Consider the following 24,446-nt stretch of genomic DNA (forward strand, 5'->3'; position numbering starts at 1 on the left):
TCCCTCCTAGCACAGATGGCTCATCAGGATATGCAGGCTACACCCTAGCTCCATTTGTGTCACTGTCTAGAGAGAGGTGCAAACAGCTCAACTGTCAAACTGACTCAGACAGGGAATCCACAAACAGGCAGAGTCACAGAATGGTTTAAGCAAGAAAATGTTCACTTTCTAAAAGTGGCATTTTCAAACACATAATCTCAAAATCAACTTTACTAAAAGATGTATTTTGAAATTGTGACCTCAGAGACCCCAAGCTCCACATGTCTATCTGCTCCCAAAGGGAATCTACACTTTAATCATATTTAAAGGCAGCCCTCGTGTTAACCTATGAGAGGGACAGACCTTGCACCAGTGAAAACCGAATTTGGCAGTATTCTACTGTCAGGACATATAAAACACATTAGTATATGTCCTACCTTAAACATACACCGCACCCTGCACATGGGGCTACCTAGGGCCTACCTTAGGGGTGTCTTACATGTAGGAAAAGGGAAGGGTTAGGCCTGGCAAGTGGGTACACTTGCCAAGTTGAATTTACAGTTTAAAACTGCACACACAGACACTGCAGTGGCAGATCTGAGACATGATTACAGGGCTACGTATGTGGGTGGCACAATTAGTGCTGCAGGCCCACTAGTAGCATTTGATTTACAGGCCTTGGGCACCTCTAGTGCACTTTACTAGGGACTTACTAGTAAATCAATTATGCCAATCAGGGATAAACCAAATACATACACATTTTGTATAGGAGCACTTGCACTTTAGCACTGGTTAGCAGTGGTAAAGTGCCCAGAGTAACAAAAACAGCAAAAAAAGAGTCCAGCACACATCAACAACCTGGGAAACAGAGGCAAACAGTTAAGGGAGACCATGCCAAGGATGAAAAGTCTAACACGTGTCACCCCCAGCTGAAAGTGGGGAGCAACTACCCAACCTCATGGTAGTTCTCATCACTAAGGCAGAAGAACCTAGACAGACCATCAGCATTGGCGTGTTCTGTACCAGGGCGGTGTTCCACCGTAAAGACCATCCCCTGTAGGGAAATGGACCACCTCAACAGTTTTGGATTATCACCCCTCATCTGCATTAACCATCTGAGGGGCCTGTGGTTTGTCTGAACCCAGAAGTTAGTCCCAAACAAGTAGGGTCTTAGCTTCTTCAGCTCCCAGACCAAAGCAAAACTTCACGTTCTATGGCACTCCACCTACGTTCCCAGGTAAGTCACCTCCTGCTAATGAAGGCTACAGGTTGATCTAGGCCCTCTTCATTAAGCTGAGAGAGTACTGCTCCAATACCATGCGCTGAGGCGTCTGTTTGCACAACAAACTCCTTGGAGTAGTCGGGTGCCTTCAGCACAGGTGCTGTGCACATGGCAGCCTTTTGGGCTTCAAAAGCGGCCTGGTAAGCCACTGTCCATATCACCTTTTTGGGTTGCTTCTTAGACGTCAACTCAGTCAAGGGGGTAAACATGGTACCATATACCTTGAAAAACCTCCTGTAGTAGCCAGTGAGACCTAAAAAGGCTCTCACCTCAGTCTGGGTTTTGGGAGGCTCCCAAGCCAGAATGGTGTACATATTTGGCTGAAGGGGTGCCACCTGGCCACTCCCTACCTGGTGTACCAAGTACACCACTAAACACTGCCCTATTTGGCACTGCTTGCCTTATTAGTGAGGCCTGCCTTCTGCAGGGCCTCCAACAAGCTGCCGAGGTGTTTCAGATGTTCCTCCCATGTGGAACTAAAAACAGCAATGTCATCCAGGTAGGTGGCACTGAGCTCATCCAGCCCAGCCAACACCTGGTTGACCAACCTCTGAAAGGTGGCAGGGGCATTCTTCATCCCAAATGGCATCCCGTTAAATTGAAAGTGCCCATCTGGGGTAGAAAATGCAGACCTCTCCTTGGCCCCCTCAGTTAAGGAAATCTGCCAATACCCAGACGTTAAGTCAAACGTGCTGAGGTAGGTGGCAGCTCCCAACCGGTCAATGAGCTCATCAGCTCGGGGGATGGGGTGTGCGTCAGTTTTGCTGCGTTCTGGAGTGGCCCCAGGTGCAGCAGCCTTTGTGACCAATACCACTGGGCTGGCCCAAGGACTACTGGAATGCTCAATAACCCCTAGGGTTAACATTTTGGATACCTTATCCTTAATGCTAGCCCTGACCCTATCAGTCACCCTGTAAATTTTCTGTTTAATGGGTGGACTGTCCCCAGTGTCCACATCATGTATGCACAAGTGTGTGACCCCTGGGATCAAGGAAAACAGTGAGGCGAACTGTCCCAACACCTGGCAACAGTCCCTCTGCTGCTCTGCAGTCAGGGAGGAGGAGAGGATCACTCCCTCCACAGACCCATCCTTCTCTCCTGCAGACAGGAGGTCAGGAAGAGACTCACTCTCCTCCTCCACCCCATCATCTGCTGCAAGGAGCATGGACAGTTCAGTCCGCTCAAAGTGTGGTTTGAGGCGGTTAACATGCAGGACCCTTAAAGGGTTCCTGGGAGAATGCAAGTCCATCAGGTGTGTGACTTCACTTTTGCGTTCCATCACGTCAAATGCCCCAATCCACTTATCCTGGTGCACACTAGGCTCCACTGGCGCCAACACCCACACTTTTTGACCAAGTTGAAACTCGACCAGAGTGGCATTCTGGTCATACCACCGTTTCATATCCTCCTGGCTTGCTTCTAGGTTCTCCTGTGCGAGACCCCTGAAGCAGGCAGTCTGGTTTCCCAAAGCCAGTATGTAACTAACTACATCCTGGGGGGCCTTACTAGGAGCTTTCTCCAAAGCCTCCCTCACCAGACTTAATGGTCCCCTCACAGAGTGGCCATAGATGAGCTCAAAGGGACTAAAGCCAAGTCTTTTGAGGCACCTCCCTATAAGCGAACAGAAGGCATGGCAAGAGGATGTTCCACTTCCGCCTCAATGGCTATGACAGGCCCTGGATCATGCCTTTCAAGGTGCGCTTGAATCTCTCAACTAGACCATTACTTTGGCGGTGGTAAGGTGTGGTGAACTTGTAGGTTACCTCACACACCTTCCACAAAGACTTCATATATGTTGATATGAAGTTGGTACCCCTATCAGATACCACTTCCTTGGGGAACCCCATGCGGGTAGAAACCCCCATCAGTGCACAACCCACCACCGGGGAAGTGACTGACCTCAGAGGAATGGCTTCTGGGTACCGGGTGGCATGGTCCACCAAGACCAGGATGTACCTGTTGCCCATCGTTATTTTGGGATCCAGAGTCCCCACAATGTCAATGCCAACCCTTTCAAAGGGGGTACTAACTACAGAAAAAGGTTGGAGGGGTGCCTTACATTTCCCTCCCCTCTTGCCACTTGCCTGACAAGTTGGGCAAGACCTACAGTGTGCAGCAGAATGCTTGTGCATCTGGTGCCAATAGAAGTGGGAGAAAAGCCACTTATAGGTCTTGTCCCACCCCAGATATCCTCCCAAAGGCACATCATGAGCTAACCCCAGTAGGAAGGTCCTGAAGCACTGCAGTACCACTAGCATACGAGCTGACCCAGGCTCAGGAACCTTAGGCTCACTATACAGGAGGCCGTCCTCCCCATAGATCAGGTGAGTACTGGGCTCTTCGCCAGCCGCCTGGGCTGCAGCCTGCTGCTGCAGCCCCTCTAGAGTAGGGCACGTCTTCTGTGCCTCACAGAATGCCTCCGTGGTGGTCCCCCCTTCCTGCTGCCACTGTGTTAGCTCAGAGACCTCCCCCAGTTCAGCCACCTGTTCCCCTGTAGGGTCTGGGGTGTCACCCTGAGGCTCTGCCTCCTCCCGGACCTTGGGAAATTCTGGGGCCGGTTTCCCATGCTCTCTGCCCTTCCTCTTTTTGGCGGTCCCTTGTGCCACTGTTTCAGGCTCCAGGGGCTCTTGACCACCCTGATGGACTGCCATTGACCTGGTAGATATGCATACCCACCCAGGCAGACCCAACATCTCCAAATGTGACCTGTGTTCCACCTCCTTCCAAGGGGAATCCTCCAGGTCATTGCCAAGCAAACAATCTACAGGCATGGTTGGACTCACATCTACTTTCAAGGAACCTGTGACCCCCCCATTCAAAGGGAACCTGCGCGACTCTGCACAGGCGCTCTGAGTTGTCCACTGCAACTACTTGGTGAAGTACCCGGGGATGAATCTGCTCTTCAGACACCAGCTGACTCCTCACTGTAGTCACGCTGGCTCCTGTGCCTCTCAGAGCCTCCACCTTCTGTCCGTTGATGGTCACCCACTGACTGTACTCTTTAGTGCTCTCAGGCACGAGAGTTCTCTGGACAATCTCACTGTCCCATAGTGAGACAAGGGCCATCTCAGCTGGCTCCCACCCACCTGGAACCAACTCCTCCCCAAGCGCTACACTAGCCAAACCCTGGGGCTTCACACCAGTGGATGCCGGTGTACTCTTGGGGCATTTGGGGGTCCCCTCTTACATGATTCACTTGGTCACATGCATAACATTTATGTGGGGGGGTCCCCCTGCCACTGGCTTCCCTTTGGAGAACCATGGCTTCTTCTCACTGGTGGGTTGGGAATCCTTACCCTGAGAATCTGATTTGGGCCCTTTAGAGAACTCCCCCTGTTTACCCTTATCCCCCACACTTTCTTTTGAGAGGGACCCTGCCCACCCTTGGTGTGGTCACCCCCACACCTCTTTTGGACCCTGGTGCCCTCCCAGCGGTCCGCTTCATGCACAAGCTTCCTGGGATCAGTCAGCTTGCTGTCAATCAGGTGCTGGCGCAGCTCTTGAAAACATAAACTGTACAAGGGCTCCCAAGCAATCAGGTTGTAAAGCCCCTCATACATTGTTAACTTGCTGCCCTTCACCCAACCATCCAGTGACCTGCAGAATGAAGCAACACATCCCAACCATGTTTGGGATTCCTTCTTCTTATAGGACCTGAACTTTTCCTTATACTGTTCAGGGGTGAGACCATATCTTGTGAGTAGGGCATCCTTCATGATAGAGCAGGTGAGTCCCTGGGAATCCCCTAAGGATGTCATAGTATCCCTCCCCTCTACCTCAAAGTGCTTCCACAGACCTGCCCCCCAATGAGCTTCAGGGCCCAGATTCATATGGAGAGCAGACTCATACCCCTTGAACCATAAGTATATGTCATCCTCCCTCTTGTAATCCTTCACAAGATCTTTAGGAAAGTGTGCCCTCCTCTCAGGCTGCACTGTGATGTGGCTGCCACCATCCCTACTAGACTAACTCCTCTGATCCAGCTCCCTTAAGCTGAGCTCATGTGCCAACAATAACTTTTTCTCCTCCATGGCCAGCCTCATTTTCTCCAACTCCCTCCATTGCTCCCTCTCTGTCTGTCTGTCCTGCAATTGTTCAGGAGTCAGACCCTTGGATGAGACACTGCTACCTGCCCTGGAGACCCTCCCCTGGACATAACAGGCCCACCCACAATACCATTATGTATGGAATGCTCTTCCTCCTCATCCTCCTCATCCTCTGTGTGCCCTTCAGTGTTCTTGGCTGTCACCCAGGCCCTCAGCGCCTGTTGCAGCTCCTCCTTCTTGGTGAAGCACTTAAGGGGACAGGCAAGAACTTTACAGAACTGCTTCAACTGAGCCACTGTATAGCTTTCTAGTTTCCATAGGTCAAAAGCAACTCCAACTAAGGCATCTCCAGACTGGGACATGATGAAAAGTCAATGTTAGAAATGGGGTCTTTGGTTGGCAGTCAGGTTACCCCCTGTCCAAGCAAGGACCCTAACTCTAGCCAGGGTAAAGGAGAATCACCCTCACCTAACCCCCGCTCACACCCTTGGTAGCTTGGCACGAGCAGGCAGACTTAACTTCAGAGTGTTAGGTGTAAAGTATTTGTACCAACACACACAGTAACTCAGTGAAAACAGTACAAAATGACACAACACAGGTTTAGAAAAATAGAAAATATTTATCTAAACAAAACACAACCAAAACATCAAAAATCCACAATACACAAGTCAAGTTATCAATTAAAAACCAAAAAGAGTCTTCATGTAATTTTAAACACAACGCTAACGCTGTTAGTGTGAAAATGTACCCTAGGTGCGTCAAAAATAACCCCGCACGGGTGAGTGTGCATCAAAAAGGGCTTGCAATGCATCAATTTCACTCATGAGCGAGACCTTGTGTCGCTTCTCCTTTCGTCGGGTCGGGCGCTTCGTTTCTTTTCTCTGCAGGAGAGCAATTCATCGATCCGGTCAGCACTCTGGGGTCCGTGCAGGCCTTGCGTTGTTTTTACACACCCAGCGCTGCTTATGTCAGAAATCCAGATGCATGATGATCCCAAAACCACGCAGCGTGTGCTGCGATCTCACCAGCCTTCATCAGCCATGCTGTGTGTCATTTCTCAGGCTCCGTGCGTCGATTCTTCGGTCACGTTACAGACGAGCGTCGATTTTCAGCCGCGAAGCCGGCGGAGCATCCATTTCCCAGCCGCAGATCGGAGTCGTGTCGATCTGTTCCCCGCATGGTGTTCTGTGCGTGGATTTCTTCCTCTAAGGCTGCCAGCTTCTCCTTTCAGGTTCCCAGGAACTGGATGGGCACCACTTGGCAGAGTAGGAGTCTCCAGGTGCTGGCAGAGAGAAGTCTTTGCTGTAAATCAAGCCCTTGGAGATCTTCACAAGATGGAAGACACACAAAGTCCAGTCTTTGCCCTCTTACTCTGGCAGAAGCAGCAACTGCAGGAGAGCTCCAAAAAGCACAGTCACAGGCAGGGCAGCTCTTCTTCCTCAGCTCTTCAGGTCTTCTCCAGGCAGAGGTTCCTCTTGGTTTCTAGAAGTGTTCTAAAGTCTGTGGTTTTGGGTGCCCTTCTTATACCCATTTTCCCCTTTGAAGTAGGCCTACTTCAAAGCAAATTCTCTCTTGTTTGTGAAATCCTGCCTTGCCCAGGCCAGGCCCCAGACACTCACCAGGGGGTTGGAGACTGCATTGTGTAAGGGCAGGCACAGCCCTTTCAGGTGTGGGTGACCACTCCTCCCCCCCTCCTAGCACAGATGGCTCATCAGGAAATGCAGACTACACCCCAACTCCCTTTGAGTCACTGTCTAGTGAGAAGTGCAACCAGCCCAACTGTCAAACTGACCCAGACAGGGAATCAACAAACAGGCAGAGTCACAGAAATGGTATAAGCAAGAAAATGCTCATTTTCTAAAAGTGGCATTTTCAAACATGCAATCTTGAAATCTTCTAAAATATGTATTTTTAAATTGTGAGCTCAGAGACCTCAAACTCCACATGTCCATCCGTTCCCAAAGGGAATCTACACTTTAATCAGATTTAAAGGTAGCCCCCATGTTAGCCTATGAGAGGGACAGGCCTTGCAACAGTGAAAAATGAATTTAGCAATATTTCACTGTTTTTGGCAGTATTTTACTGTCAGGACATATAAAACACATTAGTATATGTCCTACCTTAACCATACACTACACCCTGCCCATGTGGCTACCAAGGGCCTACCTTAGGGGTGTCTTACATGTAGGAAAAAGGAAGGGTTAAGCCTGGCAAGTGGGTACACTTTCCAAGTCAAATTTACAGGTTAAAACTGCACACCCAGACACTGCAGTGGCAGGTCTGAGACGTGATTACAGGGCTATTTATGTACGTGGCACAACCAGTGCTCCAGGCCCACTAGTAGCATTAGATTTACAGGCCCTTGGCACTTCTAGTGCACTTTACTAGGGACTTACTAGTAAATCAAATATGCCAATTAAGGATAAGCCAATTACATACACATTATGTATAGGAACACTTACACTTTAGCACTGGTTAGCAGTGGTAAAGTGCCCAGAGTGACAAAAACAGCAAAAACAGAGTCCAGCACACATAAACAACCTGGGAAATAGAGGTAAACAGTTAAGAGAGACCACGCCAAGGATGAAAAGTCTAACAGTGGGTATTTTTACAGTTTGCTGGGCTTGTTTTTACAGCTGATACCCATTTGCCTTTGACGTCACAATGTTGATCTAAGTGGTGAACTTAAAAGTCTATGTTTAAGGGCATTCACTGTAGAGTAGGATTTAAATATGTGTGGTATAACCATATTTACTGAAAAATAAGCATTGATTTTGATATGTTTCCTTATGATGTTAAATAATAGTTATTATTGAAATGACAATGATTTTTATCACCCATGTGCATTAAATATTGTAATGTTGAAAACTGTAGTTCACCACCATATTTACTAACACGTATTAACAAGTTATTTCACCTTTACAATTTATTATAATATTGTGTGGGACAAAATTTATTAATGGCGAATTTATAAATAAAACGTTTACATGCTTGCTTACATGAATAAAGTGTGCTCTTTTAATTCTGCTTTAGTTTAGTCATGTTAAGGCCTGCTAGGCCCCAGCTTCATAGAATGTGGGAAAGTTATTTTCTTTTCTGCTAACATGTCTTTTCCTTTCAGATGTCATCCCCATGAAATGTTGGCTTCAAAATACATTTGCTGTTGTTTTAGTTATAGAAAGCCTGAGAAGTTAACCTTGAAGCCAAAACAATGGAGAAGCAAAGAATGTGAAGACTACTTCTATTCAGTATGTTGCAAAGTCGCACAAGACACCAAGGAAAGATACCTTCCCAGGATGGTTTTGGGAACTTCTAGCAATTGTACAGATGCCTGACGTATGATATGAAAGGATTGAGCAATGAAATCTTTCGATCTCTATGGGGTTACCAATGGACAAATCATCATTCATTTTGGATTTTTTTTTTTTTTCAGTCAGCTGCAGTAGAGGAGATCCTTTGGACTTTGAGAGGTACAGACCTCTCTACTGTGGACCGCACTTCCTACAAGGCTTGCTGAGAGGACTTACATTTTCATTGACCCATGAGAAAACTTTTGACCGAGCTTCTAAGATGCTGATACCTTCCCTTCCTACTAACTTTGGTTAGTTCCATTTTGCCCCAGATGTCATTTTTCCAACTTCTTTTTGTCCTCATGTCTTGCAGCCTAGCACATGTCAATTAGTGACTTGCTGTCTTTGAGGGATCCCCATTGTTTAGTTAGCTATTTAGATGACTTCAGTTTGCAATAATGCTTAGACGGGTTGGACAACGCTTATTTACTCAGTACCAAGTGTTATTGTTGTTTTGTATAGCAGTTATTGAGTGTTTAGTTTGTCTGATGCAAGTTAGATTCTGTTTTATTTCACAAGTGTGGACACCCAATGGTGTTACTGTACCTCTAGAGCTTGTTTTTGATCATTTTTTTACATTAACCTAAGTATTAGTTGAAAATAAAACCCTTCAACTTTATTTCTGATTTGAGTTTTCATTGTATGGCCAACTTGGTAATACTGTAAATTAAATGTTGATTGATTGTCATGTTAACCATTCTTAACCCCTTCTAGGGTGAAAAAGATTTGTTGAACTTGCTTAGAGCATGCCCGAAATGCTCCGTCAGCAGTAAGCTCAAAACCATGTAGTCTTCCATACTTTGCAAAACATGTATGCAGCATGTCTTTATAAGTTCAAAACTACCCACATGGCAAACATGGGCCACTTTTTTACTGTCTAATTCAGTAATGGTGGCCATTTATATTTTGGTGTCAGGAACTATTTTCTTTGCCAGTCAGCCCTGCTCAAGACAGGACATATTCCTGTCTTGCTGAAGAAACCAATACTAAACCTAGACGATCTCCCTAAAATCTGCCCTTTTACCCACACTTCATAGAGTCCTGAAGTGGTTTACTCCTACCTCTGTCTCATACACAATATCTCAATGATGCAACCTGTCTATCATCATATTCAGGGGCATATTTATACTCTGTTTGCGCCGGAATTGAGTCGTTTTTTTTAACGCAATTCCGACGCAAAACTAACTCCATATTTATACTTTGGCGTTAGACGCGTCTAGCGCCAAAGTCCATCTAGTTTGCGTCATTTTTTAGCGTGGACACCTACTTTGCGTTAATGATATGCAAGGTAGGCGTTCCCGTCTAAAAAATGGACTCCTAGGCATGTGCGCCGTATTTACACTCCCGGGCAAAATTCACGCCCGGGAGTGGGCGGGTCAAAAAAAATGACGTACGGCCGCTTTTGCGCCGTTTTTTAGCGCCTGGTCAGGGCAGGCGTTAAGGGACCTGTGGGCTTGGAAGGAGCCCAGAGGTGCCCTCCCATGCCCCCAGGGACCCCCCCTGTCACCCTTGCCCACCCCAGGAGGACGCCTAAGGATGGAGGGACCCATCCCAGGGACATTAAGGTAAGTTCAGGTAAGTGTTTTTTTTTTTTTTTTTTGTGGCATAGGGGGGCCCGATTTGTGCCCCCCTTCATGCCACTATGCCCAATGACCATGACCAGGGGACACAAGTCCCCTGGGCATGGCCATTGGGCAAGGGGGCATGACCCCTGTCTTTGCTAAGACAGGAGTCATTTCTATGGGGGTTGGGAGTCGAAAAAAATGGCGCAAATCGGGTTGAGGCGAAAAATTTGCCTCAGCCTGACTTGCCCCATTTTTTGGCGCCCAAGCTCCATATCCCTCTACGCCGGCGCTGCCTGGTGTACGTCGTTTTTTTTCACGCTCACCAGGCAGCGCGGGCGGCTAACGCCGGCTAACGTCATTGAATAAATACGGCGCCTGCATGGCGCTTCAGAATGGCGTTAGCCGGAGCTAATTTTTTTGACGCAAAACTGCGTTAGCGCAGTTTTGTGTCAAAAAGTATAAATATGGCCCTCAGTCTCCACATGAAACTCAAAAACATCAATACATCAAAGGCTTCCAACTATACCTTAAAACATCCTCAACCCTTGACATCAGCAAACTAAAACCTACTTGAAGCTATCCCAGATTTGAATGTTAAGTATTGTACTTAAGCACAACCTGACAAACACTGAATTCCTCCAATTTGCTAACATCACTGTGAGAGAACAGGGCTGATTGCAGAGCCCCCCTAACTTTTTGCCCCCATTTTCCACTTTTTGCTGGTGTTTTCCTGACTCTGATGGTGCCCTGGGTACTGCTAACCAGTCCCAGGGCTTGTGCTCTGTGTAAAATCAGTATGCAAATTAGGTTAATTATAATTGGCTAAGTCAACCTACCTATAAGTCCCTAGTATATGGTAGGGCGCCCAGTGTCATTTTAAAGGCAGGCCTGCCTTGCTGGCTGCTTTTAAATTACAATTATATGCAAATTCGACTTTGGAATTAAAAGTAGTTCCAAAGTCTTAAACTACCTTATTTTTACATATAAGTCACCCCTAATAGTTTTATAAGCCCTGGTGAGGTAAAAAAAAATTAAAAGTCCACTTAAGTAACGGTTACAAGAAGTTTGGTATCAAATTCAATTATAATAAATCCCACAACTTCCAGTTGTGGGATTTAACACTTTCCCCGCCACGGACGTAATGGTTACATCCGTGGCTGCGCCTCTCAGGCGCCACGGACATAACCATTACGTCTGTGTACCGGCCCTTGGGGGGAAGCGCTAGCGCTCCCCCCGAGGGCCGCCCCCGCACCCCCCCAGGCCAAGGCTGAAAGGGGAATCCATTCCCCTTCCACCCCCCGGCCCCCTCCACCCCCCATGACGTTACCGTGTGATCGCGCGCTGACATCATGAAAGGGTGAAAGACGCGCTGGAAGCCATTTGCTTCCAGCGCGTCCACAAGAAGGAGGTGAGTTTTCACCTCGGGGTAGGGGGGATGCCTCTGAAAGCGGCATCAAGGGAAAGGAAAGGGTTTTCCTTTCCCTCGATGTATCTTTGAGCATTTCTGCTGCCCGATCGCAATGCGATCGGGCAGCAGGAATGCCCACTAGGCACCAGGGAATGTGTTCTGTGTGTGTTTTGTGCCGAGGGGTGGCCCCTTCGGTAAGGGCCGCTCCCCCTAGGGGGCATAAATATTTTTACCGTTTCTGACCCCCTGGGGGTAGATTGGCCTTCTTTTTAGGCCGATCTGCCACCGGGGGGGGGGGGGGGCAGAAAACCACTAGACACCAGGGATTGTTTTCTTGTCGTTTGTTTTCTTGTGTTGGAGAGCGGCCCCTTGGGCAAGGGTCGCCCCCATGGGCCCAAATGTATTATTGGGCAGTTCTGCCCCCCTTGGGGTCAGATAGGCCTATTTTTTTTAGGCCTTTCTACAGAATCCCCATAGCACATGGGATAATGTATGTGTGTGTGTGCTTTGTGTGGGGGGTGGCCCCTGGGGCAAGGCTCGCCCCCCAAAGGGGGCAATGTGATGTAGCCACTTTGGCCCCCCTTGGGGGAAGATTGGCCTAGTTTTTGTAGGCCCTTCTGCCCCCCCGAAGAAGCCAGGCATTTTTTTTCTTTTGCTTTTTTGTGTGTGTTGGGGGCGTCCCCTTGGGCAAGGGTAGTCCCCAAGGGGCAAAAAAGTACTATTGGGCAGTTCTGCCCCCCTTGGAGGCAGATCAGCCTTTTTTTTTTTAGGTCCATCTTCCCCCAAGGGGGGCAGAATCCACTTAGCGCCAGGGATCATGTGTGTGCTTTGTGTGGGGGGGTGGCCCCTTGGGCAAGGGTCGCCCCCCCAAAGGGGGCAATGTAATCTAGGCCATGTCTACCCCCCTTGGGGGCAGATTGGCCTATTTTTTGTAGGCCCTTCTGCCCCCAGGAGGGGGCAGAAACCATGAAGATGCCAGGGATTTTTTCTTTTTTCTTTCTTTTATTTTTTTTGTGTGTTGGGGGGTGCCCCCTTGGGCAAGGGTAGCCCCCAAGGGCCAAAAAGCACTATTGGGCAGGGGGGGCAGATCGGCCTATTGTCTTTTTTTAGGCCCATCTGCCCACAAGCGGGGCAGAATCCACTAAGCGTCAGGGATCATGTGTGTGCTTTGTGTGGGGGGTGGCTCCTTGGGCAAGGTTCGCCCCCAAAGGGGGAAATATATTTTATGGCATTTCTGCCCCCCTTGGGGGCAGATTGGCCTATTTTTTTTAGGCCCATCTGCCCCAAGCAAAGAACACTAGACACAAGGGAAAATTTGAAAATGGTTGGCGGCGGGGTGTTTGTCAACTGGTGAAGTATTTGCATTTATGATAATAAGAGTTTACGTCTCCTTTTTGTTCTAGTTCAAAGCTTTTGCTGACTTTGCTGTGGCTTTTTGCAGTTTTGGCAGTGGTTGTCCTGCGGTTTGCGTAGTTGCATGTTTTAGGTAAGTAAATAAATTTACTCCAAAGGAGTGTTGTTGCCATGCATGAATAACATGTTTGTAGGTGGTGTACTGAATGCAGGATTGTGTGTGAAATTGTCCCTAGATTTATGCACAACGATTATTGAGTTGTCTTATGTCTAATTTGCTTTTTTTTCTCTTTTTAGTGGGATATCATTGGTGATTTCTGTGGCTGTGCAGAGTAGTTGCTGGTGAGTCAAGTTTTTTCAGGTAAGTGAGCAGTATAGTTTTTGAGTTTAAAACTCTTAGTGATAAAGCTACACTTTGTTTGTTACTTATCTTACACAGTGCTGGTTGTTGGAGGTACATTTGTCCAGTTAATTGTTGTAGGGAGGATCATGGCTAGCCGGAGGATGACCACTCAGCAGGTTGTTAGTGTGCTTTTTGAGTCATCTTCTGACCATGATTATGAGAGTGACTCTGCATCTGAGGCAGAGGAGGAGGTGCAAGATTCTGGAAGTGAATTTTCTGTCAGAGAGGAATCATTTTATGATGAAGCCACTCTCAGTGCTGATGAAGGGCCTGTTTTAGAGGAGGACACTGATGTGCCGATGGTGAAGGAGCCAGCGGCTGAAAGGTTTCCCATTGGAAGGCCTGACACGTGGGTTGCAGAAAACATGGAGCAGCCACAGTTGCCTGCGTTTATTGGTTTCCCAGGGTGTCGAGTTAATACGAAAACTTTTTGCCCGTCAACTTGTTTGAGTTGTTTATGGTCAATATATTTTTGGAAGGGATTGTTGAGCAGACTAATTTGTATGCAGAGCAGTTTTTGAGGGACAACGCTGCCAGACTTAGGCCACACACCAGAGCTAGCCGGTGGATTCCCACAAATCTGGAAGAGTTGAAAAAGTTCTTGGGTTTAACTTTTTTGAAGGGGCTGATAAGGAAGCCATCACTTTCTTCATATTGGTCTACTAGTCCCTTGATGGCAACTGCTATATTTCCTTCCATCATGAGTCGTAACCGGTATGAGCTTCTTCTTCGGATGTTGCATTTTGTAGATAATGCTTTAGCCTTGGCAGGGGATCACCCTGATTCTGACCGTCTTTTTAAGATTAGACCTGTCCTTGATCATTTGGTAGATCGTTTTTCAGAGATCTATGTTCCAGGCAAACAAATATCTGTAGATGAGTCTTTGGTCCTGTTCAAGGGTCGTTTGGTTTTTAGGCAGTACATTCCTAGCAAGAGGGCACGGTATGGAATTAAGATGTATATGCTGTCTGAAAGTAGTACAGGATATGTTTATAATTTCTGGGTCTACACTGGTAGGGATTCCAATATTGATCCCCCTGGTTGTCACACACTTTTGGAGTTAGTGAGAAAATTGTGTGGGAACTTGGTAGACGACTGTTTAACAAAGGTCACCATTTATATGTAGATAACTTCTACACTGGAGTTCAGTTGTTCAAGGAGTTGTTCAGAGTGGACACTGTTGCTTAGGGCACAATCCGCTCTAATCGGAAAGGCTATCCAAGAGAGCTTGTCTGTAAAAAAAACTTGAGAAGGGACAGTGCAGTGCCTTGCGGAATGATGAGCTGCTAGCTCTGAAATTTGTAGACAAGTGGCATGTATACATGCTAAGTACCATCCATGATGAGAGTACTTCACCTGTGGCTGTTTGGGGTCAGGTTGCCAAAAGTGCACAAACCTGTGTGCATTTTAGACTATGATAAGCACATGGGTGATGTTGATAGAGTAGATCAGAGGTTGGAACCTTACACTGCTGCTCGTAAGTCTTATGTTTGGTATAAGAAATTAGCGGTTCACTTGTTCCACCTGGCAACTTTTAATGCTTTTGTTGTGTTCAAGGATAGTTCTCCAGAGTCAAGGATGACATTTGTGAAATTTCAGGAGTCTATCATAGCTAGCCTTGTTGTGCTGGAACAGGCAAGAGTTCCTAGAGAAGCAGTGGTGGAGGATGTGGCTAGATTGAAAGATCGTCACTTTGCTGATCACATTCCTCCCACGGCCCAAAAAAACTTTCCTGCTAAGAGATGTAGAGTCTGTGCTCGAAGAGGTATCAGGAAGGAGACTAGAATGTACTGCCCTGATTGTCCTTCAAAGCCTGGAGTGTGTGTGGGTGGCTGTTTCAGGAGCTACCACACACAGAAGAATTATTGGGAAATTCTGTCAGCGTAAACTGCTGTTTTATATTTTTAAATGTTCAGTTTCACAGTTGGCATTAGTCATGTATTCAGTTAGAGCTTTTGTGTTTGTAGTTTTGTACTTATTTATGATGAGTGGTTTCTTTGTTGTTTAAAAACAAAAAAAAGGGGATGGTGTGTGTGGGGTGGCGCTTGGCTGGCGGTGTGAGTGGGGTGGTGCTTGGCTGGCGGTGTGCATGGGGTGGCGTTTGGCTGGCGGTGTGCGTGGGGTGGGGCTTGGCTGGCGGTGCCAGCCAAACTGCAGTCCACACACTCATCAGCTGGTGTGATTGCTGTATTAGGCATGTGGGCGTATGAAAGTGATGGGCCCTTGAGTGGCGCTGTCTGTTGATGCGAGTGTTGTAATGTGCTGGGCCCGTGGCTGGCAGCGTTAATGGTCTTGTGCATGTCATGTATGAAAGGTGTGTGAATGGACTGTAAAGCGGTTGGTGCCTTGCCGTGGCTTTACAGCTCACGAGCTGTGGGTCATTGGTTCAGTTTTTTGGCCTTTCAGTTATTAACAGTGCATTTCACTTTTGTCAAATCTCTTGTTAATAAATATATATAATAAAATCTACTGAACCATCACTCACCCTCATGCAAAATCCAACTAGTATGTGTGGTAAAAATTACAACACCTGCTCCTCTGTAATCAGGCGTCGCAGCACACTTGTGACACGCTAGGTGTCTCAGGTGGGACCCCTGATGATGAAGCATGCCACCAACTTGGTAGGTGATTGAGGGGTCTTTATCACATAACCTAAGTGCGTTTGTTTTTACAATTTTAGTGTTTGGCGCATCACAGACGTATGTGGACACATCAAAATGATATATTACAAAACTACCTGAGTTTGGGGGAAGGGGGCACCTATGTTTTTGGTCCTGGGTGCGGCCTTCATCTAGGGAAACCTACCAAACCCAGACATTTTTTAAAAGTAGACACCCCAAGGAGTCCAGGGAGGTGTGGCTTGCATGGATCCCCCAACATTTTCTTACCCAGACTCCTCTGCAAACCTCAAAATTTGCTTAAAAAAGCATATTTTCCTGACTTTTCTTTGTACGATCACTGCTCCAGGACAAAGTTCCTACTCCCCAGCATTCCCCTCAGTCTCCCAAGTAAAATGACACCTCACTTGTGTGGGTCCCCAAAGCAGAGTTAGCCTAAAGATGTATAAAAGAAGAATATGTGCTTATCAACTCGTGTGCTATCCCCTCAATCTCTACAAGTTTTTGGCCTTTTTCTGTTGCAGGCACCTGGCCCACCCACACAAGTGAGGTATCATTTTTATCGGGAGACTTGGGGGAACGCTGGGTGGAAGGAAATTTGTGGCTCATCTCAGTTAACAGAAATTTCTGTCACCAAAATGTGGGGAAAAAGTGTTTTTTTAGCCACATTTTGAGGTTTGCAGAGGATTCTGGGTAACAGAACCCGGTGAGAGCCCCACAAGTCACCCCATCTTGGATTCCCCTAGGTCTCTTGTTTTAAAAAATGCACAGGTTTGGTAGGTTTCCCTAGGTGGCGGCTGAGCTAGAGGCCAAAATCTACAGATAGGCACTTTGCAGAAAACACCTCTGTTTTCTGTGGAAAAATGTGATGTGTCCACGTTGTGTTTTGGGCCATTTCCTGTCGCGGGCACTAGGCCTATCCACACAAGTGAGGTATCATTTTTATCGGGAGACTTGGGGGAACACTGGGAGGATTTGTGGCTCCTCTCTGATTCCAGAACTTTCTGTCACCGAAATGAGAGGAATAAGTGTTTTTTTTGGCCAAATTTTGAGGTTTGCAAAGGGTCAGAGCCCCACAAGTCACCCCATCTTGGATTCCCCAGGGTCTCTAGTTTTCAAAACTGCGCAAATTTTGCTAGGCTCCCTAGGTTCTGTCTGAGCTAGAGGCCAAAATCTACAACTAGGCACTTTGCAAAAAACAGCTCTGTTTTCTTTCTGAAAATGTGATGTGTCCACGTTGTTTTTTGTGGCATTTCCTGTCACGGGCGCTAGGCCTACTCCCGCAAGTGAGGTACCATTTTTATCGGGAGACTTGGAGCAAGACAGAATAGAAAACCAAGAGTTATTGCCCCTTGTCCTACTCTACATTTTTTCCTTCCAAATGTAAGACAGTGTGTAAAAAAAAAGACTTCTAGTTGAGAAATGCCCTGTAATTCACATGCTAGTATGAGCACCCCCAGAATTCAGAGATGTGCAAATAACCACTGCTTCTCAACACCTTATCTTGTGTCAATTTATTTTGGAAATAAAAAGGTTTTCTTGATACCTATTTTTCACTTTTTATATTTCAAATGAATTGCTGTATACTCGGTATAGAATGAAAACCCATTGCAAGGTGCAGCTCATTTATTGGCTCTGGGTACCGAGAGTTCTTGATGAACCTACAAGCCCTATATATCCCCGCAACCAGAAGAGTCCAGCTGACGTAACGGTATATTGCTTTCAAAAATCGGACATCGCAGGAAAAAGTTAGAGTAAAACATGGAGAAAAATGGCTGTTTTTTTTCACCTCAATTTCAATATTCTTTTATTTCAGCTGTTATTTTCTATAGGAAACACTTGTAGGATCTACACAAATGACCCCTTGCTGAATTCGGAATTTTGTGTACTTTTCAGAAATGTTTAGGTTTCTGGGATCGAGCATTGGTTTCTCAACCATTTCTGTCACTAACTGGAAGGAGGCTGAAAGCACAAAAAATAGTAAAAATGGGGTATGTCCCAGTAAAATGTCAAAATTGAGTTGAAAAATTGGGTTTTCTAATTCAACTCTGCCTGTTCCTGAATGCTGGGAAGATGGTGATTTTGCCACCGCAAACCCTTTGTTGATGCCATTTTCAGGGGAAAAACCACGAGCCTTCTTCTGCAGCCCTTGTTTCCCATTTTTTTTTTAAAAACTAAATTTTCCTCTGTATTTTGGCTAATTTCTTGGTCTCCTTCAGGGGAACGCACAAAGTCTGGGTACCTCTAGAATCCCTATGATGTTGAAAAAAAAGGACGCAAATTTGGTGTTGGTAGCTTATGTGAACAAAAAGGTTTGAGGGCCTAAGCGCGAACTACCCCAAATAGGCAAAAAAAAAGGCTTGGCACCTGAGAGGGAAAAGGCCTGGCAGCGAAGGGGTTAACATAACTTGTTCAGGTTAAGAGTTTTAAACTTTACCTGAAAAGTTGCCAACTTCAGCCCTGCAGTGTTTTTGCTGCTGTGCTCTGATTGGCCAGCCTCTGGCAGCCTGGCCAGGCTTCCTTGATGAGGTGTGAAGTGGCCTGGCTTAACACAAAGAGATGTGCCTGTGAGAGGAGATCTCCCCTCAGCAGATGGTGAGGCAGGAAGGGGGAGGGCTGCCAAACTGGTCTTCAAAGGCAGAGAATGACATTTGGAGCAACCCAGCAACACCCCCACATCCTGCAAACCCAGACAATTAGGTGCCCCTTTGATTAGATTAGGAGAGTGCAGGAGAGGGGTGTGTTTTGGATTTTTAGCCACACCAGTGGGTGAGCTCAGCCAGATGTAACCTCCAAAAATCACTTTCAGCCATGATGGATTTTTGAGGAATGTTGCTCCCTGGGATTGATTTTTGCCACACTTCCCAGGAAGTGGTCATCACAGGGGGAAGGACCCTGCCCCTGATTGGAGAACCAGGACCCCCCTGTTTTTCGCCCAGTAGCAGGGATAAAACTGGCAGACCTGCACCCACACCTCAGTTCCCCACCAGGAAGAACTACAGAAGAAGAAGGACTGCCCTGCTGGACCCCTGGCCTGCACCTGGACCCTGCACTCTGAAGGACTGAACCAGCTGCACACTTGGGCTTCACCACAAGAAGGACTTTACCTGGCTTCAACTGGTTCAAGGAGGGACTCCCTGTTTGCTACAGGTGAAAACTTGCTAACCAGAGTCACCCACACTAACTCCTGAAGAAACCAACCAGCTGACCACTGTCCAGTGGCCAAAAAGGAGTTTGCGCCAGGTGCTTCCTGGGAGTTGTAGTCCACACCCCCAAGGAGCATCTCAGAGCTTCTGGAACCTTGGGGTGAGCTGTGGACCCCAAAAGAACCTTAAAAGAACATCTGGAAGAAGATCCAGAAGTTTGGAGAACTTTGGAGAACTTTTGGAAAAAAGCTCCATAGAGGGACTGACCCGCCGCGGCAACTCTAGCCGGCTTGCCTCAACCGCGACCCGGCCTGACTTGCAGGTTCATCCCGGTGAAGAAAATCTTTTTAAAAAAAAAAAGACTACGTCCGAACGTAGAAAGTTGACTGGGACCTCCCAGCCAGCGTATCCGAGGAGGGCTCCAAGGACATCGGATCAAGATCCAGGTTTGCCCCGGTTGAAGGATTTTCACCTCAAAAAAAGACTAAGGCCCTCATTCTGACCTTGGCGGGCGGCGGAGGCCGCCCGCCAAAGTCCCGCCGTCAGGTTACCGTTCCGCGGTCGAAAGACCGCGGCGGTAATTCTGACTTTCCCGCTGGGCTGGCGGGCGGTCTCCTTCAGACCGCCAGCCAGCCCAGCGGGAAAGAGGCTTCCACGATGAAGCCGGCTCGGAATCGAGCCGGCGGAGTGGAAGCTGTGCGACGGGTGCAGTTGCACCCGTCGCGTATTTCACTGTCTGCGCAGCAGACAGTGAAATACATGTAGGGGCCCTCTTACGGGGGCCCCTGCAATGCCCATGCCAGTGGCATGGGCACTGCAGGGGCCCCCAGGGGCCCCGCGACCCCCCCTACCGCCATCCGGATCTCGGCGGTCCGACCGCCGGGATCTGGATGGCGGTAGGGGGGGTCAGAATCCCCGCGGCGGTGCAGCAAGCTGCGCCGCCGCGGAGGATTCAATGGGGCCGCGGTACACTGGCGGGACCCCGCCAGTGGTGCCGGTCCGACCGCGGCTTTACCGCCGCGGTCGGAATCCCCATTGGAGCACCGCCGGCTTGTCGGCGGTGCTCCCGCGGTCCTCCGCCCTGGCGGTCAAAGACCGCCAGGGTCAGAATGAGGGCCTAAGTCCGAAGGTAAAAATCTCATTTTCCAACAATCACCCAACAACTACAGATTCCAGACTGGAACTATGACATGAACTTTGATAAATTCACCCCCTATGTATAATAATAGATAAGGTAAAATACCTTAGATTAACCACTGATACAGACCCCACCTTAAAAGAACACATTGCCCCCAATACTGTACTGTACCTGCTTTATTGGCTGAAAAATGTGAACCCCTTGCTTCAAAATTCTGATTTCAGAACAGCAGTGCAAGTCCTGGCCAATATTACTTTGAGAGAGGCAACAGTCTGCTTCACAATTTAGCAGACACCAACTTGGGAACCCTTAAAAGGCATTCTACACGTAGCAGAACACTGGTTCAAGGGATTGATCGCATAACTCCAACACTGAAGGAATACATTTGCCCCCTGCAAGACCTGTATGATCTTCAAGACCAGTTGCATCACCTACAAGTCCATGAGACCTCCTTTAACTGGGTCGGGAAACTAAACTAACCACCTCAGGTGGTCAGTGCCACGCCAGGAGCCAGGACATTACCACACTGAAGATGAAAAAGTGCAAGTAGGAATCTTGGAATATTGCAGGTTTGAGGTTCAATGGGATGGCTCAGTTGGATGAATGCCTACTAAGGGGTGAGTGTGTGTCTGTGAGTATGCGAACATTTAATGAAGGCTGAACCGTAGAAATCAGGGTTCTTTCGGAAGTATGTGATGTCAAAACTCAGGTTGCATGCAATGATACAGGTTCCAGGAGGATAATAAGTTGCACTAGACATTCCCCATTGTGTGCCGGAGCCATTTCTGAATACAGCAAGGGCTGTTTCGTATAGTTGATGGAATAGAGGGAAGAGGCTCTCGAAGAGGAAGCCGAACACTGCTCTCGCTTACGAGCAAGAAGACGAACCGCTGCACACTTAGGATGCAATGATTAAGAACTCTCCATTGAGGCTGACTTGTTAACTGACCTTTAGCACCTACTGCCCTTGCCTGCTTAACATCTACCACTACACTTAAAAAAAAAAAACTAAATTTGGCAAAAAAAACTTAGGGGAGTAGTGGCCAAACACTTTGTAAAGCAGCCTTTAAATCCTACAACCTTTTATTTAAAGTTCTGGGACTGGGGTAGAATGCCTATAAGTGCAAACTGAATTTGCTTCTCATGATCAGTCTTATAAGTGTTTTAATCCCTAAGCTTTGAGTGCTAAGGCCACGTAGCACCGCAGTACTGGGGAGTAAATAACAGGGAGTGCACGTGACACAGAAAGATGAAGGTTGCACAGAGGCATAGTACAATTAGTCTGCGAACATCTGTGTATGCCTGCGTTTGCATTTGTTAGCTAATTAAAATTAGAACTATCAGCTTTGCCTGGGCTTGTTGCACGATGGATGTGGCAACACAAAGGATTCTAAATTGTAGTCCACATTTTACAGCAAGCCATTTGACTGGTTAAAACTGGTCTCAATGTGATCCCTTGGTTTGGACCTGCAAATCAGCTTTTTGTGTATTTCTATTAATTTTCATCTTTGCATCGTTCTTTGATTGGCAGCCAAGCAGAGTTCCATTAACCAAGTCGAGATGAAATGACAAGGGCGCCATTGTAGCTATGAATAAAACATAATTATGTCAAATTTTGGATGATAATCGCAAGCGTGCATCCCATCAAAGATCTAAGGTTACAATATTATATTTCGTTGAAGTATTAAAAGCTAAGTTCTGTGTCTTCTAAGCTGGGGTTTGACAGCCCCCGAACTGGGAGCTATTGAAGGAGCACCAGTCGTTCGGAATACCACTTGATAAGAGTTATCTTCAATTGATTTATGGAGAGAAATTATAGCAGCTTATTCACTTTGATAATAAAACCACATGATATACAAAAATAACCCATTTTGAAACTGTATTTAACAGCCACGAATATGACTAATTGTTAAGATAACACAAGTAGTTCCCCATATCTTATGTAAAGTTCAAACCTCCTTGGTTGGGTTAAATTGCGTCTTGTTATGCTTTAATGTGTACAGAGTACGAGGACAAGTACTGCCATATTATTTAGTTCACACAAAAAAGTTTGTCACGTTTTACAACGGTATCGTAATTGATTGGTTAACTATTAAAATGTAGATACCACTGCCTTTATTCGTTAGTCTATGATAATGTATCCGAAACACAGATTGTGCAGTTTGGCCCAAACTTTGCTTACACAGGCAGCAACCTTTCATAACAGTGTTGATTAGTTCAAGCTGTCCCTCGTCACACTGTTGACTGTTTTATTAAAAATGTTCTCTGGGGAATTCCACATTTCTAAACAAAGACAAAGGCCTCAATTCACAATTCACCTCAGTCCTCTCCCGAGCAAAGACAAGTTTGGCTTGTGCCGATTACAACTCATGTTTTTAATAATCGGGTGCAATGCCCCGGCCTGCGCCAGGTACACTCAATAAAGGTGTGCAGTGGACCATGCCAGCGTGGTGCATTCGATGTGTAATTGTAACAGTTAGGACTCACTGTCGCTGTTTGTCCCGCAGCGCACTTTTAATGAGGTACTCCAGGCAATACCAGGGGCGTTGCTGCTTATTGCTGATAATGTACAGCAGAGCAACTGCTTTGCTTTATCATCCACACTGCAGTAGGGTAACAGCGGGCCTTTTATTCGGCCAGGCATTTCCCTTGTTGGCTCGCGCCTTTGCAAGCCCATTGTGAATGCGCAAGGCCGCTCCTGCTACCTTATTATGCATCTCGCCCCAGGAGCACAAAGGCATGTTCAGCTGCTTTGTGCACCCCAAGGACATTAGTTTATTACAGAAAGGGATGAAGACGCTTGTGCGGCGATTTCTGTAACACTAATAACGCTGGTGCACATGTAGCGCCAGTGCTGCTTGAGAGGGTGTTCCCTCATTTGCATAGATGCATTGCTCCATGGAAATCAGGGAACCACTTTGCCATCATGCCTGCATGTTATTATGGATGCAGGCCCGGAGGCAAACAAGTCCTAAGGAGGTATACTGACTGTAGCACAACCAAGGGGTCCATTGCTAGAGTGTTACCTGAGGGCAACACTTCGTAGAGGGCAAAGTGGACCCCATGGACCCGCCCGGACATACCCCTGCAAGTAGATGCAATCACTCACTGCACACATTTGCCGGAGGATCTCTTTTCTTTCTTTAAAGTAAAGGCAGCTGCCACCTACACAAAGCAACTTGTAAGCAGCTGCTTGTCTCACTAAAAGCGCTGCCCTTGGGGTAGCACATTCATGATAACATGGTACACAGTCCAAGTCTGCAGCAGCTGCATATGTTGAAAAGTGCACCTAGTGCAGACCTGGACAATGTTCTTCTTCTGTAATAGGGGCCCATGTGCCTCTGTCACTTTCCCCAGCTCCCTGAGGGTAACTACAGCAGGCAAAGGGAGGCTTCAGTAGTGAGAAAAAGAGAGGGAGGAAGTGGGAAGGTAAACAAAAAATCAAACAGAGAGGGAGAAGAAAGGGAGTAGAGAAGGAACGTGAGAGAATGGATGCCTTGAAAGGGAGATGTTGTGTGTAGAGACACAGGGTGAGGGACTGTTTTGAGCATTTTGGTTCAGGCCTGCTTTTGATACCCTAGTCCAGCTCTGTCAACATCCTAACACTCATGACGTTTTACCTATGCATTATCCACTGACACCATAAAGCCAACAGCAGCAGCAGGAGTAAATGTAAATTGTTAAGTTACTTCTGTCAATTGGTGGCAAGCAGTTGAAAGCTTAATGTAAAGAAGTCTAGGGCATAAACACTACAGAGGCCATTTCCAATATAAACCAGTGACAACATAAGTCTAGTTTGTGTCACACAAAGTCTTTACACTTTAACAATGGAGAACAAAGGTTGGGTGTAGACCTTAGCACCATGTTCAGATGAAGGATCTATGTAGGGACACAGGGTGGAGAGTTTCCAGGAGCAAGGAAAGAGAGGTGTTTGCTGATTTCATTAGGAACCAGATTGAGAGAATGGATGAAAGAAAGGAGGCTGTTGTAGACTTCAAGAGTGAACCATATTAGGAACGATGGGAGGAGAGTGTCTGGCTCTTGTGTCCTCTTAGCACAGATATATCCCAGACACACGCCAAAAATGCTTCGTAATTCATTTGCTAGAGTTTCCCCAATCCATTCACCACCTCTAATATCTAGGATACCACTATCACA

The 24,446-nt window shown here is 47.0% G+C and overlaps 1 protein-coding gene across 1 annotated transcript in view; it reads right to left on the minus strand.

The window, feature by feature from the left end:
• LOC138297057 (cystatin-like) overlaps positions 1-22,965 on the minus strand; it is a 41,393-nt gene extending 18,428 nt beyond the window's left edge. Inside the window, exon 1 of the mRNA XM_069236567.1 lies at positions 22,776-22,965. Within this exon, the coding sequence (XP_069092668.1) occupies positions 22,776-22,965 (190 nt within the window). The remainder of the gene's footprint in view (positions 1-22,775) is intronic.
• Between the last annotated feature and the right edge of the window lie 1,481 nt (positions 22,966-24,446).

The sequence above is a fragment of the Pleurodeles waltl genome, chromosome 5 (genome assembly GCF_031143425.1).
Source record: "Pleurodeles waltl isolate 20211129_DDA chromosome 5, aPleWal1.hap1.20221129, whole genome shotgun sequence".
Lineage (NCBI taxonomy): Eukaryota > Metazoa > Chordata > Amphibia > Caudata > Salamandridae > Pleurodeles > Pleurodeles waltl.